Source organism: Microchirus variegatus (assembly GCF_963457635.1).
Source record: "Microchirus variegatus genome assembly, chromosome: 2".
NCBI classification, from domain to species: domain Eukaryota; kingdom Metazoa; phylum Chordata; class Actinopteri; order Pleuronectiformes; family Soleidae; genus Microchirus; species Microchirus variegatus.
In genome coordinates, this window is record NC_139803.1 from 21,326,859 (window position 1) to 21,343,374 (window position 16,516).

The following is a 16,516-nucleotide window of genomic DNA, read 5'->3' on the forward strand; positions in this document are numbered from 1 at the left end:
GCAGCGCTGACTTTTGCTGCGCTTACATTAAGGCGGGGAGGGGAGGAGGGGCGTGTCCTCACGTGATCACAGCAACAATGCACCTGCGGGGACGCTTACATTATCCCACTCACCTATTTGTGTGTCCTCGTACAGTCAGCTACAGTGAGCCCGACACGAGGAAAAACACAGCCTTCACTAATATTAATGATTCTAGTCGGGCTTTTATTTTGAAATCTATCGAATATCTGAACCCATTCAATTGAAAATGGTTTCAAATGTGTATTACCATTTTTTTAGGGTTCATGCACTCACTGCTAAACCTACAGGCACTAAACTGTCCAAAGAGTTTATAAAATTAGGTTCATAGTAAAAGTGGTGCACAATGGCTCAGCAGCGCCCCCAAAGGTGAAACCCGGTAGGACAAAGCCGAAACTTAGTTGCACCAAATTTGATGTCACAGGCCAAGACAAAAACATTGACTGGGACCAAGGCATCAACTCAACAGGAAGTCGACCCTTTCAAATTTGGCGATTTGGTAAATGAACAAACTCATCAATTTGTACTAAACATACCAAAGATGAAATGTTATTAAAAGGTCTTGCAGATTCAAAAGGCCGTGGCCACGGCAACCGTCATTCGCCACAAAACAGGAAGTGGCCTGTAACTTCGCCGTACATTGACCGATCTGCTCAAAACTTCATACGTGAGACACACGAGAGCGACTCTGAACACGCTTACCGACATGAACGTGAAGTCAGGAAAGTTGACGATTTTTAATTTAGCTGCTCTTTTGCTACAAAACAGGAAGTAGCCTGTAACTTAGCCGTACATTGACCGATCTGCTCAAAACTTCCTACACGGTGAGACAAGAGACCCGGACAAAAACATCAGCACATGACAAATGAATCAGAATAAATTAATAAAGGTTTAGCGACAACCTTTCTGGTATGTGAAGGCCAGCGTAGTTCCCTGACGCACCTGAGAAAGGGAGGAGTCTTTTGTTTGTTACAACCTGCAGTCTCACCACTAGATGTCACTAATTCTTACTCACTAGACCTGTGTGATAGATTAATGAAATAACTCATGCATGAACTAAAAGCTGTGATTTGTTGATCAAATGTAATATATTGCCAATCTCAGAAGTAAATACGAAGACTTTGCAACGTCTGTGATAGAAGTACATTTTATGGTGACACTGACATGGAGGTTAATGGTCTTAACTAGTGACCGTGAAGCCAGTAAAAATGTGTAATACAACATGGAGCCATATCACACCTCACAGCCACATACTCCGAGCAGTGACACACGGTTCACACATTCAGCGGGAGGTGTGTGAATCTCACCAAGCTGCTCAGGACAGAAGTGTGTGTGTGTGTGTGTGTGTGTGTGTGTGTGTGTGTGTGTGTGTGTGTGTGTGTGTGTGTGTGTGTGTGTGTGTGTGTGCGTGTGTGTGCGTGTGCGTGTTTCTGCCTCTGCCTCCTCCCCTCATCCTGAGCAGATCTGTGGTCTATCACTGCATTATTAATACAATCAGATGATTGTCTCTGTTCTAAAGCCAGAGACAAAACACTGAAGTAGCAGAACCATCTACAACAATAATAAGTATGTATTTATTATTTAGTGCTGCTGCTGATCATGTATTCATCGCTCAGAATGACATATTTGGTGAGTCTCTGGCGTAAACACTGACCTTCTCAGGACCACTAGTCCTCATACAGACCAAAACCTGGTTGAGTTTATGAGTAAGATTTGAATTGTGGGTAGGTTAATGTAAGGGTTAGGCATTAACTGGTAATGTGCAAACTTGTGTGCATGTGTCATTTGTTTACAAACTGATTGTCACCACTTTATCTGTGCAAAGAGTAAACAACAAGACAAACAAAAACCTTGTACCTTTAGGGCAAAGGCTAAGCATATATACGTTCCCTGATCTATTGCAAGTACTGTGTCTTCATTTGTTTTTACTTCATTGATATCAGCATTTTGTTCAATGTCATACAGTCGTGATGTGTTTATGATAGCTTTCATTTTCCGGAGAAACGGTTATCGGGCTGTTTGAGATAATAATTTACCTCCATCTGGAGATTGGTTTGTTTGCAGGATTACTCCTAAACGTTTAAACGGAACTAATCTCCATGAGAGTGGAGCACGTCTCAAGAGATTCTATTATAAAATTGTGGAGCTGATCTAATTAAGGGGGTGAATACAGGGGTTTATTTGTTTATGTTTCATATACAGTTTGTTTTCATTAACGTTAGGATATTTTTTTCAACATAATGTAAATGCAAATGACTTCTGCACCTTCTCTAGACTCTCATCTAATTTCCTCTCAATGGGGACCTAATGTACAAAATCAACGTCACGCTCTATTGAAGAAGAGCTGAAACTGAAATTCTAATTTTCCCATAGATTTCAATTCAGACTGACCCTTAAGTGGCTATTCAATGAACTGCTTTGATTTACCCTGTAAACCATGCACCTGTATTTATACCTGCATATGAAACAAGCGTGTTCACCCATGCTCAACTGAAGAGAAGACACCAGGACAGGGTTGTGATTCCAAAAGGTCATGCTCTGGAAAACCGGACAATGAAATTAAACAGTCAATTATTTTTCCTGTGCATCTCAACAACACATTCACATCCATATATGAACTTATCTCTTTATTTAGCTCTTATTTGTCTGTATACAGGTTGGTTTATTGCTAAAGTTTGATGCCAATGTAGAAATCAGTATAATCAAATACAAAAGTTCAATAATGACACATTATAAATCACCTGTGAGCCTGTGTAGCCTTGAATTGTTGTTTACTTTCTTATACACTGTCAATACAATTGAACCAAAACTCACATAGAAACCAATTAACATTATTGACAGAGCCAAATCAATATGTGACTTGAATAGACCTGCACTGTTAAGAGAGGGCTAACTCATGTTATAATAGACCTACATAAGGGCCTAAAAATCAATCTTTCATGACCTCACGAGGGACCAAAAAACTGTATTTTAATGATGAGGCTGGCTTCATGTGGTTCTTATCCACAGACCCCCTGCTGAGAAGTTTTAATGACGTCTGTAAGAAAGGGATCAATAAGAGGCTCGAACACCTGAGCTGGACGCGTCAATCTCCAAAGCAGGACAACAGGAAATGTAGCGATGTCAGATCCACGAGGCAAAGGAAATTATATCCTGACTTCTATATCAAGAAATGCCGTTTGTTTATCTTTCATTTTCCATTTGAATAGAGACTTAATTAGATTTCTACATTAATGCATCACTCCAGCTATTATGACCTCTACAGACTGTCAGTGCTGATCGAAAACAGAAACCTTGGTTTTAATAAAACATTAACCCCCCCCCCCACACACACACACACACACACACACACCCCCACTTGTGAAATTCCAATTTTCCACGTATACATCCAGGTCTGGACAGTGCAAATCTTTATCCTGAACCTGCTGTGTCCCCCATCTGACCATCCCAGCACTGTGGCCCCTTGTTAGAGCTCATCTGTGGCTGTCAACTAACAGTCACACTCTGCTCTGCCCGGGACTTCCATGGAGCCTGGTAGGGGGGCTGGTTGAGCTGGGGGGGGGGGAGCCTTTGTAATTGGTTTTAGGAACACACCAGCTGTTTCATGTGCCCGCACGCCAGTCCCCGAAGGAGTTAGCGGAGTGAGGGGGTGGAGGAGCAGCCACATGGTCCACAACCCCCCCATCCTCTTCACCCCATCTTGGATGAAAGACTTCTGCCAAAGAGACAAATAGACGTTTGGAGATGGCTCATGATGCTGCTGGTGGGGGAGGCCACGTTAATGTATACATGAAGAAAAAATATGAACACAAAGATAAAAGTAAATATTGCAAACAGTAAAGCTGCTGTGCGTGATAAACTTGCTCAAACTGCTTCTGATGTGCAAATGATATTTCCCCCTGGCAACAAACAAAGAGTTTTGACACGAGAAAACAAGCAAGATGCAAAGAAACGACAAAGTGCTTCAGATTCTCCAAACATTTTAAATATGAAAAAAGGACATTTAATTACAATGCATGTTCCCTACTATAAAGCTACAGGGAATTATTAAGGAGCTAAAGGTCATGAGATAATGTCAATAACAGGGTGGACAGCGTACTGAATTTTTAGTAATTGTTTATATATACACATATAAAAAAGAAGTTAAAAGATACAATGAACAGGAAATCCCACCAGAATGTGAAAATCCCTTAAAGTAGCCCTTTCTATTGAGAATATAATAATTTCTCAATCTCTTTAAAACGTATTAAAAATTAAACAAACATTAGCCTAAGTCTGTCTGTAAGTGCACTGCAGACACAAAAAGAAAATCTGTAACCTAATATAATATATACAAGAAGAGACACTAAAAGGTGAAACACTGATTCGATCCAGCTTATGTAATGAGCTCATATGGGAAATATTGATTTGTTAAAAGAAATGATTTCAGAGTCTACTGTATATCTTGTCTTATTTGTGACTCTTGAAGAAGAGCTGAAACTGGCAATAGAATCCATTAACTCAGGAAAATGTTGACTCATTGTCTCATAGAATTCCAGGTTGGCTTCTGCGAGGAAACTGAAGACTATGTCCATTTTATGGTCCATGGTTTTACCCAAAGAAGAAGAAACAAAAATACTTTGCATTTAATTAAGGTAAATGGTCACTTAGGCTCAGAAAAGAGCCAGTTTCATCCCAAGGGACAGACAAATCAGCCTTCACTGTCTCCAGGGCTATGGAGGTGCTGGAAAGTGGATCAGAGTGAAATGCTGCTCCATCCAAAGGGAACAGTAAAGTAAATTACTGTCCACTCAGAGATGCTGAAGGAGGGGGTTTCCACCATGATCTCATTAGGATAATTAAATGTGGGGATAATACTTATATGTGACCATTTGTGAGGATACAATTTAATTAGTCTGCAAAATCCACCAGTGTTGGAGACGATTTTATGTTGCACGTGTAAAATGTGAGTGGCCGCGATGACCTGGAGGCTGGCGGCATGTGTTGTCTGTCCCACGACAACAACGGAGACACAAGAAGAAGATGGGGAATCAATACAAAAGCGCCCAGAGCCATCCTGTATCATTTTACCCTGAAGGCCTTAAAGTTCCCATCAAACACCACAAGACAGAGCGCATGCAACAGAAAACCCGGTTACAATTACATTAGAGTTTATATGCACTTTCCCTGCAGACAGCAGCAGAGCCGCAGCAGCCTCACCAAACACTGTGGACTTTGTTCCCCCCTTTATCTTGTCTCTACTTGCCCGCTAGTTTTCTGAACCTGGGGTTTCACCTTACAGGTGAGGAATGATCTGTTTTTCTGCTCTCTGCTAGGATTGTGATATGTTTTCTGTTATGTGTTTTTAGACAGGGCGTTCCCCCAGCGCGGAAGTATTTATCTCTTTAATTCTGTGACTGTCACGTTTGCTTTGTCAACAGAAACGCTATTTGCTCAAGACAAAGTCTCTTGGTGGTGTTTTAATGGGTAGAGAGGTTGTAGAGAGGTTGTGGAGAGGTTGTAGGTCAACATCAGTGAGCAAGAGGCTGCACCTTTCACTGACTAAGAAAACAACTATGCTCATATATGTCATGCCTCGGAGTCTTTCCTCCTAATCTCAAATTTAGCGTCAATAAATAGTTCAGCAGGGTGTATAGTATAATTCTCCGGATATTATTGAGTTCATATGTCACTTATTCACACAGTCAAACCCTAATATTGCGTTTTCCCATCGATACATGTGCACAAAAATCCGTTCTCATTGGTGAAACATTTTAAAGGACATCAAATCAAGTTGCTTAATTGATTAATTGAAGAAGGACATTTTCGATCTTCCAATTAAGTAAAACTATAAAGCACTAGGAGACATGCTTCTTCTAATAGCTGGAGTTTTGTAAACGGCTCTGTCGTTCACACCAAAGTCCATCGAAAAAATCTGTGATTTGACACAATGACACACAAGTGTTATTTGACACAATAACTCTGCTGCCTCCATCAGCGAATTCAAAGGTGTTTTTGGGGTTTGAAATTCTTCGTTTGAATTGAAGCAAGTGAGACAAACGTATCAAAGGAAGCAACAGCAGACCGGTAACTTGAGTATCCCCTTGAGTCAAAAACACTGATTCTATCTAAGGACTTAGGTGTTGGAGAGTGAACAGTGTCCAGTTGAAAAAGGCTCTGTAACAGTGAGATAAAGTGGTAAATACTTATTACATTTAAAGTTCTAGTGTGTAACATTTTTTATTATTTATTTTGAAGCGTGCCTATAGCGTGGGTCGGTCAGACCGACGCGAGTATCGCTCGCCAGCAGGGGGCGCTCAATGATCAAACAGGCATGCTGATGATGTCCACTTTCTCATACTATCACACTGAATAGAACCTCAACTGTCACTTCAGTGTGTCAAACATTTACAGTACAAATACATGAGATTATTGTATAGGCGAACATACACTTAATACTAAAGCCACTGAAAGTGGCCTTGACTCGTAGGTACTGTTTGCACATTTATTACAACTTGCCGTACATCCAACTTACATTCCTGTCCACACGTATCCAAGCTTCTCTACGATCGACAATGTATAGAAATATCCCCTTGATGTTCCGGGTTGTGAATGACGATCAATAGGTTCAAACAGTTAGCCAACGTAACCTAATGTAGCGCAGTGACAAACTTAGTACAGCTAAAACGGACACAATACCCTAAACTGCTATTTTTAGTACATGTCTCCTGATCCCTTTTTCTATCAAAGCCATCAAAGATATTATCTGTGGTGTAGCAGCAGTAGAGATTGGTTTTACCGAAATAAGACGGTTTAACAATAAGAAGGAGGGTACAACAATGCATAAGTTTAATTTTTAAGATGCTTTAATTCACATTTGTCTGTGAGTCTCATCTTCAGTCGTTAGCTTGAGTTCATTTAATTCATATAATATTGTGATCTATAATCCAACCATGCACAGTGAACACGTGCTGCCTGTGTAATGTGCTGTTGCTGCAGCAGCAGCAGCAGCAGCAGCAGAGCTGACAGTATAGATTCTCCACTAACCCACTGACCTGCATTGCAGTCTCTTTCCTCTAAAAACGTGCTGTGCATGTTCACATAAGAGTGGCGTAACTTTCAGTCATGCTGCCATCTAGTGTTGACTTACACAACATGTTGACTGCTAAGATATTTAAACATATATGTTCAAGTCTATGCAGATATAACTCATTTCAGGCGTCACATAGTTTGCTATAAAATAAGAATTGATGCATTCATGTGTGCATCACTGTCATGACGGAGCCAATTATTGTTATAAAGTTAGATAAGCTTGTATGTATCTGCCCAATTCTTAAATCACGTTATAAAATAACATCATGTATTTCTAATCTAACTTAAATTGTCTGGGTAATTACTAACTGTACAGAATTTAAAAGAACATGTCTCACATCAACAAAGAGCCAGTATAGTTTATTGTTGAATGATGGATATATAATAAACTAATTTAAAGAGTAGTGATCTAGTGGTATCACCAGAGACACCACAATACCGTATAATCGCAATATTTACGTCACGATACAATATTATCACGATACAGCGAAATACTGAGTATTTGTGAAATCATATATTACGTTATACTGTGAGCACTTGGTACCATCTAGTGGACAGAGACCTCAATTTATTTAATTTTTAATGATAATCCAGAAAAAGGTTGTTGTAACAAATCATATGATGCAGTGACTGACAGTTCGGTATTGTTCGGTTTGATTCCTGTGTTGGATGTCGCGCTCATGACTCTTCCGGTGACGACGCTCTCTGACTAATCAGTCTGTCAATGTCACATTAAATGTTGCTAAATTTTAGCATAATCTCAGGTCGAACCTCGCCAGAGCCGGTACTAAAAAGCTACCAGGTACTATCGCTAATGGAAAAGCAAAAAAAAAAAACCAATGACTAGAGCTGAACCATGCCATGCTACAACTGTATAGTGGAAAAGTGCCATAAGAATAGCTTCATTTTAGTCGGATTTAACCCATTAGAAAAAAAAAATTGTCTTATTGCAATTACAACGCGCTGATTGTCATAATAACACCAACAATAAAAAAAAAAAACGAAAAGTTACGCAATACAGCTTTTAATAAGAATAGGAAAATAATATAAATTGTTTTTATTTATTATAACTGCAAGCATTGTTTAGCATGCGATTTTACTATATGGAACCCACGTCATGTGTGCCTTTTATTGTGAAGGAAAACATCACATGACTTCTGGTCACATAGTGCTCCTCGCTCACCTGCGCTAACTTAGCAGGTTTTGTTTTACAGTGCACTGTGAGGTCAGGGCAGTGGCGGAGAGACAGCGGAGAGACAGCGAAGCCGCCGTCAAACATGGCTCTGAATATACTGGAAGCGGCTCGGAGAGTCATCGCCTCAGTCATCATCACGACCCTGCTCAGTGTCTTTCGCTTCTTCAGCGCCTGGAAAACCGCCGTGCCATCCGAAATCAAGCGGGTCCCGCCGGTGAGCAACTCGCTGCTGCTGCTGTCAGCGACGCAGCTCGCCAAAAAGATCCGGCGAAAGGAGGTGTGTACCCGGCGGAAGCTACCGAATACTGCCGGGGCCTGTTCGGCTTCCAACTTCTGCGTGTTTAGTTTTTCCTCAATTTCCTCACGTCAATAGCAGGTTATCACATTATACTATTAATGATGGAATTACTGCGTAGACTCAGAGGATATATACATATATATATAGAAGAGCTGAGTCACGTTATGTCTCTGTTTATGCGCTGAATGCATGTAGCCTATACATATATCTATCATATATAGATATATATAGCCTACGTATATATATGTGTAAGCATATATGTAATTTCCCGCTAGCATTTTTAACTTCACAACAAAAAAAATGTCAGGTGGCACAACCAACTATTCATATATATACTGTATATGACACAGACACACTTTCACCTAAAACACACTCTCACTTTAACCAGTGTTTTGCTCAAGGAGAAGTTACAAACCATATTTTTTCCCCAACAACTGTCAGTCTTATCTTGCTCCCACTACCTGTTTTTAAATGTCAACTGAAAAACGTTCCCTTGAACACTATAAGAGCTGGTAGTTTTAGTGTTTTCTATATGTATTGTTACTGTATTTTATCGGTTTTACATTTTTTACTTTTTTTTAATCGAGGTAATGCTTTGGTCAAAATCCTGATAGTACATGATTAACTTTTCTTTTGTTTATTTCCTTCCTAAATTCTACAGGTTTTGTTCTTAAACGTCTGATAGTGATTTAATGACTCTTATTCCTGCACTTTGTCATTTTCAGACCCACATAATGTGTTGCACAACTATGCACATAGTTTGGCTGCTTTAATGTCAAATCACAGCTAAAGCCAATAGTAGTCGATTCCTCAATGAGTCAGCCATTTTGGTAATTCATTACTCAAGTACAGTTGTTGTATTTTTTCAGCATGTTTTTGTGTTTGCAGGTGTCAAGTGTGGAGGTGGTGCAAGCTTACATTGACAGGATCCAGGAAGTCAACCCTCTCCTCAACGCTGTTGTAAAAGACAGGTGAGAAAATAATTGATCAGTTGATTGATAATAGGACATCGTTGGGTTGTGACACAAACCACAAACGTATTAACCGATGATAAACAGTACACAGTAACATACAGCATAACAATAAAATGTGCTGATATTAGAGTAAAATCGATCCGTGTTAAGCAATCAGTGAGTCAGTCATTTTGGTAATTCATTATTTGAGTTTCTCTTTTCGTGTGTGTGCGTGTTTGTCTGGGAGTATATTGGCTAAAACAATCCACTACAGTTGTGTAACTGATATAACAATAAGATACATATATTAACAAAGTGTATGCAGCAGACCTCTGGTGGGCCAGGATGGTACTGCAAAGTGGTCATAACAATAAATATAATTGAATTAAAAATCTTTATGAGCAGTTAAATTTAGTTAAATGTGCTCTTAAATTAAATACATCCAACTAAATCAGGAGTCAAGTCAACAAGGAGATATAAAGTGAACAAAGCTTATAACTGATATATATTTAATTTTTTTGAACTGCCTGTTTGTGAAAGAAAAAATATACAATGTATCCCTTACAGAAGTGTTTGTGTGTTTAAAATGAAAATATGGGGATTTTTAACAACTTTGTTACTCCTGTGTTGATGCAGGTTTGCTGCTGCCCTCCAGGAGGCGGCACAGGTGGATAAGCTGATAGAGGAGGAGACTGGAGGAGAGGAGGTGCTGGAGGATCGACTCCCTTTACTGGGAGTTCCACTTTCTGTCAAAGAGTCTTTCGCCCTCCAGGGTAACTATTAGAGGAATTCAATCTTGTGTGTGCCACTTGAAACCGAGCACTTTAACTACATATATGAATGTGATATGGTAACTGGTATTGAAGTTGACATTTGATATTGATAACACACATCCACCCACACCCACACAACAAACGCTTGTGTTTACACAGGACAAACCTAATTTGTACCAACAATTATCTTATATAGTAAAAATATTTCTTTAAAACTTTTGTTTGTAGTGTTTTTTTCCCACACACACCTTTGAATCTCCATTTTGTAGGCATGCCCAACAGTACAGGTGTGATCACCAGAAAAGCAGTTGTGGCCTCCATTGATGCGTCAATGGTGGCCCTGCTAAAAAGAGCAGGCGCCATTCCACTGGGCGTCACCAACACCAGCGAGCTGTGCATGTGGCCTGAGTCACACAACCACCTCTACGGCATCGCCAACAATCCATACGACCTGGAGAGGACACCAGGAGGAAGCTCAGGTCAGCAACTGTTGGTTCAATGACTCACTGAAATGTTGCAGTGAAGTGAAGAGATATAATCCCACCATATTAGATTTCTCCACACTACAGAGGCTGTGCACCCAGGTCTTTAGCTGCAGGAATGCAGGGAGGGATTTTACTCAAAGTGTGAGCATTTCAGGATTTGATCCTCACAAAACAAGTTTTTCCTTCCCCTGGAATCAGAGGCTTGTACCATGAAACATGACCGACTGAGCCAGGCTTTCTTCAATCACCTAAAACTGCCCAATAACACACAATAGCAGACATTATAGCTCAGAAAGAATAAGAACAACCTGTGCTTATTTTTGGTCACATTACTCACAGATTTCACTTCCACTTCAGGCTGCTAGTCTTGTTCTGATCTGATTTCCCCTCCTGTGATGTGGTCAGGTGGAGAGGGCAGTATACTGGCAGCAGCAGGCTCTGTCATCGGCGTAGGCTCAGACATCGGCGGCAGTATCCGTATTCCCGCTTTCTTCAATGGAATATTTGGCCATAAAACCACTCCTGGTAAGACAAACCTGATATTTGATTATATTAGACCTTGATTTGGGGGGGAATTTTTGAAGTGTATGAGGTACTTTTGCACTGTCTGCAGCCCAGAAACATCAGAAAAAACACATTTTAGCCACCAGTGGAAAATTTGCAGTGCATTGTGCAAACATGACTAATTCTAAAAGGTCTGTTCTACAGCCCATAATGATGTGTAAAATGTGTGTTCTGCAGGCATTGTGTCCAATGAGGCTCAGTACCCTCCTTCCTCTGGGAGACATGAGGAATATGTCAGTAATGGTCCCATGTGCCGCTATGCTGAGGATCTGCTGCCCATGCTCAAGATCATGGCTGGACCCAGTGTTCACATGTGAGAACTCACTTTATAATCTTATAGTATTGGAAAAAATCTCATTGCTTAAAAAAAAATTTCGGCTCTGTTTTTCTGGATTAATGAGAAACTTTCATTCTTTTCTTGAGAGCTTTGTTTTGGTTTTGAGACACTGGACATTATTCCCAGATTTCCCAGAAGAGAATAATTTTTTTTTTTAAATAAAGATGTATCTTGTTTATTCAGAAAGACCTGCATGCCCTCCATTACAGGAAGTAAAGTTGTGGGTTTTACAGACACAAAACTTCCTCGTTAGACTCTGGTGTCCTGTGTTTTCAGTGTGGTGAAAAGGCCCAGCCCTACTAGGCTTTGCAGAAAGTCGATTAAAGTAAATACAGACTCAATTGCCAATTGTTGTATAAACTCTGCAGTTGTGCACTGGTCATAGTCCCTATCACTAATGTTTTTCCTTTGCATTTGCTCAAACATGTGCACACAGGTTGTCCTTAAACACCCAGGTTGACCTTAAAAAAGTGCGCTTCTTCTCCATCCCTGATGATGGAGGTAATTCTAAGTCCTACCCTGTCAGTGAAGAGCTCAAAGACATTCAGAGAAAGGTGCGTTGACGTTAAATGAGTGCTGGAAATCCAAACATCCCAGGAATTTTTTTTTTTTTCTTAAATAAATAAATTCTAATGTGACGTTCTCCAGGTGATGGAGCGTCTGGAGGCCGATCTCGGAGTCAAAGTTGAAGAAGTGCACTTCCCTGAGCTCCACTATAGCTTTGAGATCTGGAGTATGTACATGAATCTCCCTGATAAGGAGGGCAAGGTAGGTCCATCTGATGTGTCTCCATGCAACAGGACATTTAATCAATTTTGGAGACACAGATTTACACATTTGTGATTACTGTAAGGCTCTGAACTGCACTGTGATTAGTCTTTGGCCACATCCATATTGAAGGAGCTAGGTTTAACAGTGTTTCTGGTCAACAATGCCAAACAACAATTCTGCCTACTGTACCTTTAAAATCAAGTTTCCTTGCCTTAGCCTCCTACATCAATGGCTGAGCTGATGGGGGAATCAGGACGACCAGTGTGGCCTGTGTGGGAAATTCTCAAATCACTGGTGGGAAAGTCAGACCATACCATCGCTGCTATTGGTAAGAGGAAAAAAACAAAAGTGAAAGTGAAAAGTGTTTTAAAAGTAAATGAACTAGAACTTTATTATGATCTGTGCACACTCTTCAGCCTTCGCCCTGATTCAGATGTCCAGCGAGTCGGAACCTTCGCCCTTCATCCTTCAGCAGAAGCAGAGCCTGCAGAAGAAGGTGGACAAGCTGCTGGGCACTGATGGGATTTTGTTTTACCCCTCACATCCCAGAGTGGCTCCCGAACACCACACACCGCTCCTCAGGCCTTATGACTTCCCCTACACTGGTCAGTGATCATCAGCTCCTCATACACTAGTATTATGCTTGATAGTTAAAGCCGTAGTACGTAACTTTTAAATGCTAACAAACGTCCATTACATTCGAACCATTTGCTGAAAACAATGCTGATGAAGTCGATGTCAGCTCCACGTGGCTCTGTGTTTCGATCCCATGTTGCCTGCCTGGTGACGTATGTTTTATGTTTAGCTAGTAAAAAGTGAGACCGAAAACACATAGAAGCGTCCACAAAAGGTGCTGTCATTCGGCAATTTGATGGGATAAATGCCTCTTGTCAACGCCCACCCCTGCTCTGCTGTTGTACACAAATGCTTCCTTTACTTAAAGCGGAACTAGACCGGAAGTTCCTATTAACGCTGTTTTTTTGGTGTGTATCTGCGTCATTACCTTGTTTATGAAGCCCTGGTTCGAAACAAACAGTTCAGCCATTGCTGAGAACGTTGTGTTTTATTGTAATCTCGGGGCTCAACGAGATCACTGAAAATCCCGTAATAGTTATGTAAACATCGGTTCCCCTGAACAACCGATCGTCCTGCTCCGGGCGGTAGTCCGGGCACATCCGGTTGCGTACATTGAACCGCAGTAGAAGAATAACGTCAGTTCTGACTCTGGGTTTGACTCCAGTTTAAAGTCATCAAAGGGACTGGGCGGGGAGTCGTGACGAAGCTATTTTTAAACACTGTTAGAACAATGTTTTGATAATGAGGAGCAGTGCATCCACCCTTCCAGAGGGGGGCGCTGCGCTTCTGTGAACGGATGTGCTGGATAGTACTGGCCAATCACAAGACTCTGTCTTCTGGGGGTGAAAGTTCACTCTGAAATCTCGCAGCAGAAAAACACCGTCAGAAAAGAGGATTTCTATCGGCTTGTTTACAGCAACTAGGAGGTTTTTGACCATAAAAACAAGTTAATATATGTAAGTAGACCTCCATAACAAACATTTATGTGCAACAGGACCACTCTATGTGACCTTTAAGCAGTGTTGCGAGTGATTTGTTAAGTCATAGGGACGCACGGTATTGTAATTTTTGATGTTATGCGATATGCCGATTTATTGAGTGCTTGGACCGATAACCCATACCGACATAAACTCCTTTCATACTCATTTTTGCAGCACGCGTGGATGTAAAATTTCTTAATTGCGCAAAATAAATAAGCATCAAACAAATAATAGCTGTAAGGGGCACCAGCATAGAAGACAAGGAGGTAGCAGCTTTTTCAGCGTACTAATTTCATCATTAGTTTGATTGATTGGTGGATCTTGGTGTGTTTGCTGATATCTAATAATACTGTGCTGATAATACTGTGTATCCCTAGATCCTAATTTTTTTGTCATAAATCTGTTCACAGTCTATTTTTAAGTTTGACACCAGTGTTACCTTATTGAACCGTGTCTTCTGTTCTTGTCCGTCAACAGGTATATTTAACATCCTGGGGCTGCCGGTCACTCAGTGTCCTCTGGGTCTCGGTGAAGAGGGTCTGCCTCTGGGGGTGCAGGTTGTGGGTGGGAAGCTGCAGGACCACATCACTCTGGCTGTGGCTCTGTATCTGGAGAAGACTTTTGGAGGCTGGAGAGACCCTGGAGCCAAGTAAAGCCACACACAATCAGGCCTTTTTTTTAACCAAATCTCTGCTTGCAGTAGCCCACAATCATTAAGAAGTACAATCAAAAACAACATTGTTTTATACTAATCACAGTGTCTGACTTGATTTAACCTTGCTCTCTGTTGTTAATTTACACATGCTTGAAAAAAAGTTCATTAATTTGTAATTATAATTATTTGAAATGAAGCGTTTATGTTATCACATGAAACTACATTGGCCTCCATGCACTGGAAATGTATCGTTATGCAATCAGTACTGAAATGCAAGATACATTTTTAAAACTAACTGCATTTTACCAAAACTCCACTTTAGTTTTTACCTGATCTAGTTTAATCAGCAGCTACATGTACAAGTGCAATAGAAGCTCTGATGGCCAGTATATGACATTTTAAATGTCCTACACAGACACAGGTTCTCTCCGTTTTGACTTATTAACCCTCTGCACAGGCCCAGTCCACATGTAGGCAGGTATTTTTATTTATTTTTTAAACATCCTTTTCCCTGTGGGTTTTCTATGGCTTACTGACGCCGTCATCATATTTGTCGAGAAAGGGAAAACAATACATACATATTCAGTTTTATTTTTGTTAACGTTCCAATTGATAGTTGGAATTTCTGAGGTCATTGACTAACTCGGAATCTTGAAGCAACCTCAGAGTTTGGATTTCCAGATGGCTACCTTCATATAAGGTACCTTCACTGCTACTTTTACCATTAATAGCATTTCGGTTGTATGTGTTTCGCAGTAAAATTAGTCTTACACACAGTACTATTACAGTTTTAAATGTAGACATGTTGCTATACTGTTAACAATTCCGACTTCTCACCTGGAACACTCGGAGGTGACACCACTCCCAGTTCCAATAGAAATAGAACTCGGCATTAGTTGCCTACTAGAACATCTGATTGGCTAACTAGGCTCATCTAGTTGTATCGCCACCTGCTGTTTTGGCATGTGTTTAGCAGCACTTAATAGTAACTTTTATATTTTCATCTGAATGCACTTGTGGTCAGGATTATTTTTAGAACCAGAGGAGGGAAACCTGTTTCAATAAATACACACCTACATGTGGACAAGACCTCAGCTTCAGGTTGGGTGGAGCCAAGATGGGAGATTGTCACCTGACCCCACCGTTGTATTACAGAACTGTAGGGTCCTTTCAACACAGATATTTTGGCAGGTGTTCCTATTCATACTAACAATGGCTCTATTCAGCGTAGCCTGAAACTGAATTCATTTGAATATTTTTACTTGCCGACATGTCGTAATGTCTGTCATAAAGATGTTGAAGGTGAGGAAGTGCCATCAGTCAGTGTAATGATTATACAAGTGTGCAGACAGTATAACTATTTAACTGTACAACATGTAGACGATGAAGACTTACCTGGAACCCGACATGAGAAACAGTCGGTTTTCAGCACTTTCTATAATGTGAATGCTGCATAACAGTGGTTTAACTGTGGGGCCTGTTTTATGCTGGAAATTCATTGTATCATTAATTAAAAAAATAAAAAACATCTGAATCGTTTACCTCATTCATACTGATAATACACACTAATAAAAAAAAATAAAAAAATAGTACACAAACTAACATCTAAGCATTTAAAACAAATACACACTGAAAACCCTTGCCAGTAGTTGCAGTCCAACAGAGCAGGCAAAAGGATCAGGTGCCATTGTTTCTTTCAGTAACTTTAACAACAGTATGTTAATCCTTACATCTCTAATGCTTTAAGCACTTGTGATAGATTTTGTTAAAAAAAAAAAAGTGAACTAATGTACAATATTTTAGTTTGCACAATAAGCGGTTTATGGCAACTGAGAAAGTT

At 40.3% G+C, this 16,516-nt stretch overlaps 1 protein-coding gene across 1 annotated transcript; it reads left to right on the forward strand.

Annotated features, from left to right (window-relative positions):
• The first annotated feature begins 8,323 nt into the window (after nucleotides 1-8,323).
• On the forward strand, nucleotides 8,324-16,175 carry faah2b (fatty acid amide hydrolase 2b). Its single transcript, XM_083885782.1, has 11 exons — nucleotides 8,324-8,561; nucleotides 9,471-9,553; nucleotides 10,172-10,308; nucleotides 10,578-10,787; nucleotides 11,199-11,318; nucleotides 11,535-11,670; nucleotides 12,131-12,248; nucleotides 12,343-12,462; nucleotides 12,682-12,793; nucleotides 12,882-13,070; nucleotides 14,499-16,175. The coding sequence occupies exons 1-11, from the start codon at nucleotides 8,367-8,369 to the stop codon at nucleotides 14,672-14,674; spliced, it is 1,596 nt and encodes a 531-aa protein (XP_083741908.1). The 5' UTR covers nucleotides 8,324-8,366; the 3' UTR covers nucleotides 14,675-16,175.
• Nucleotides 16,176-16,516: the final 341 nt, after the last annotated feature.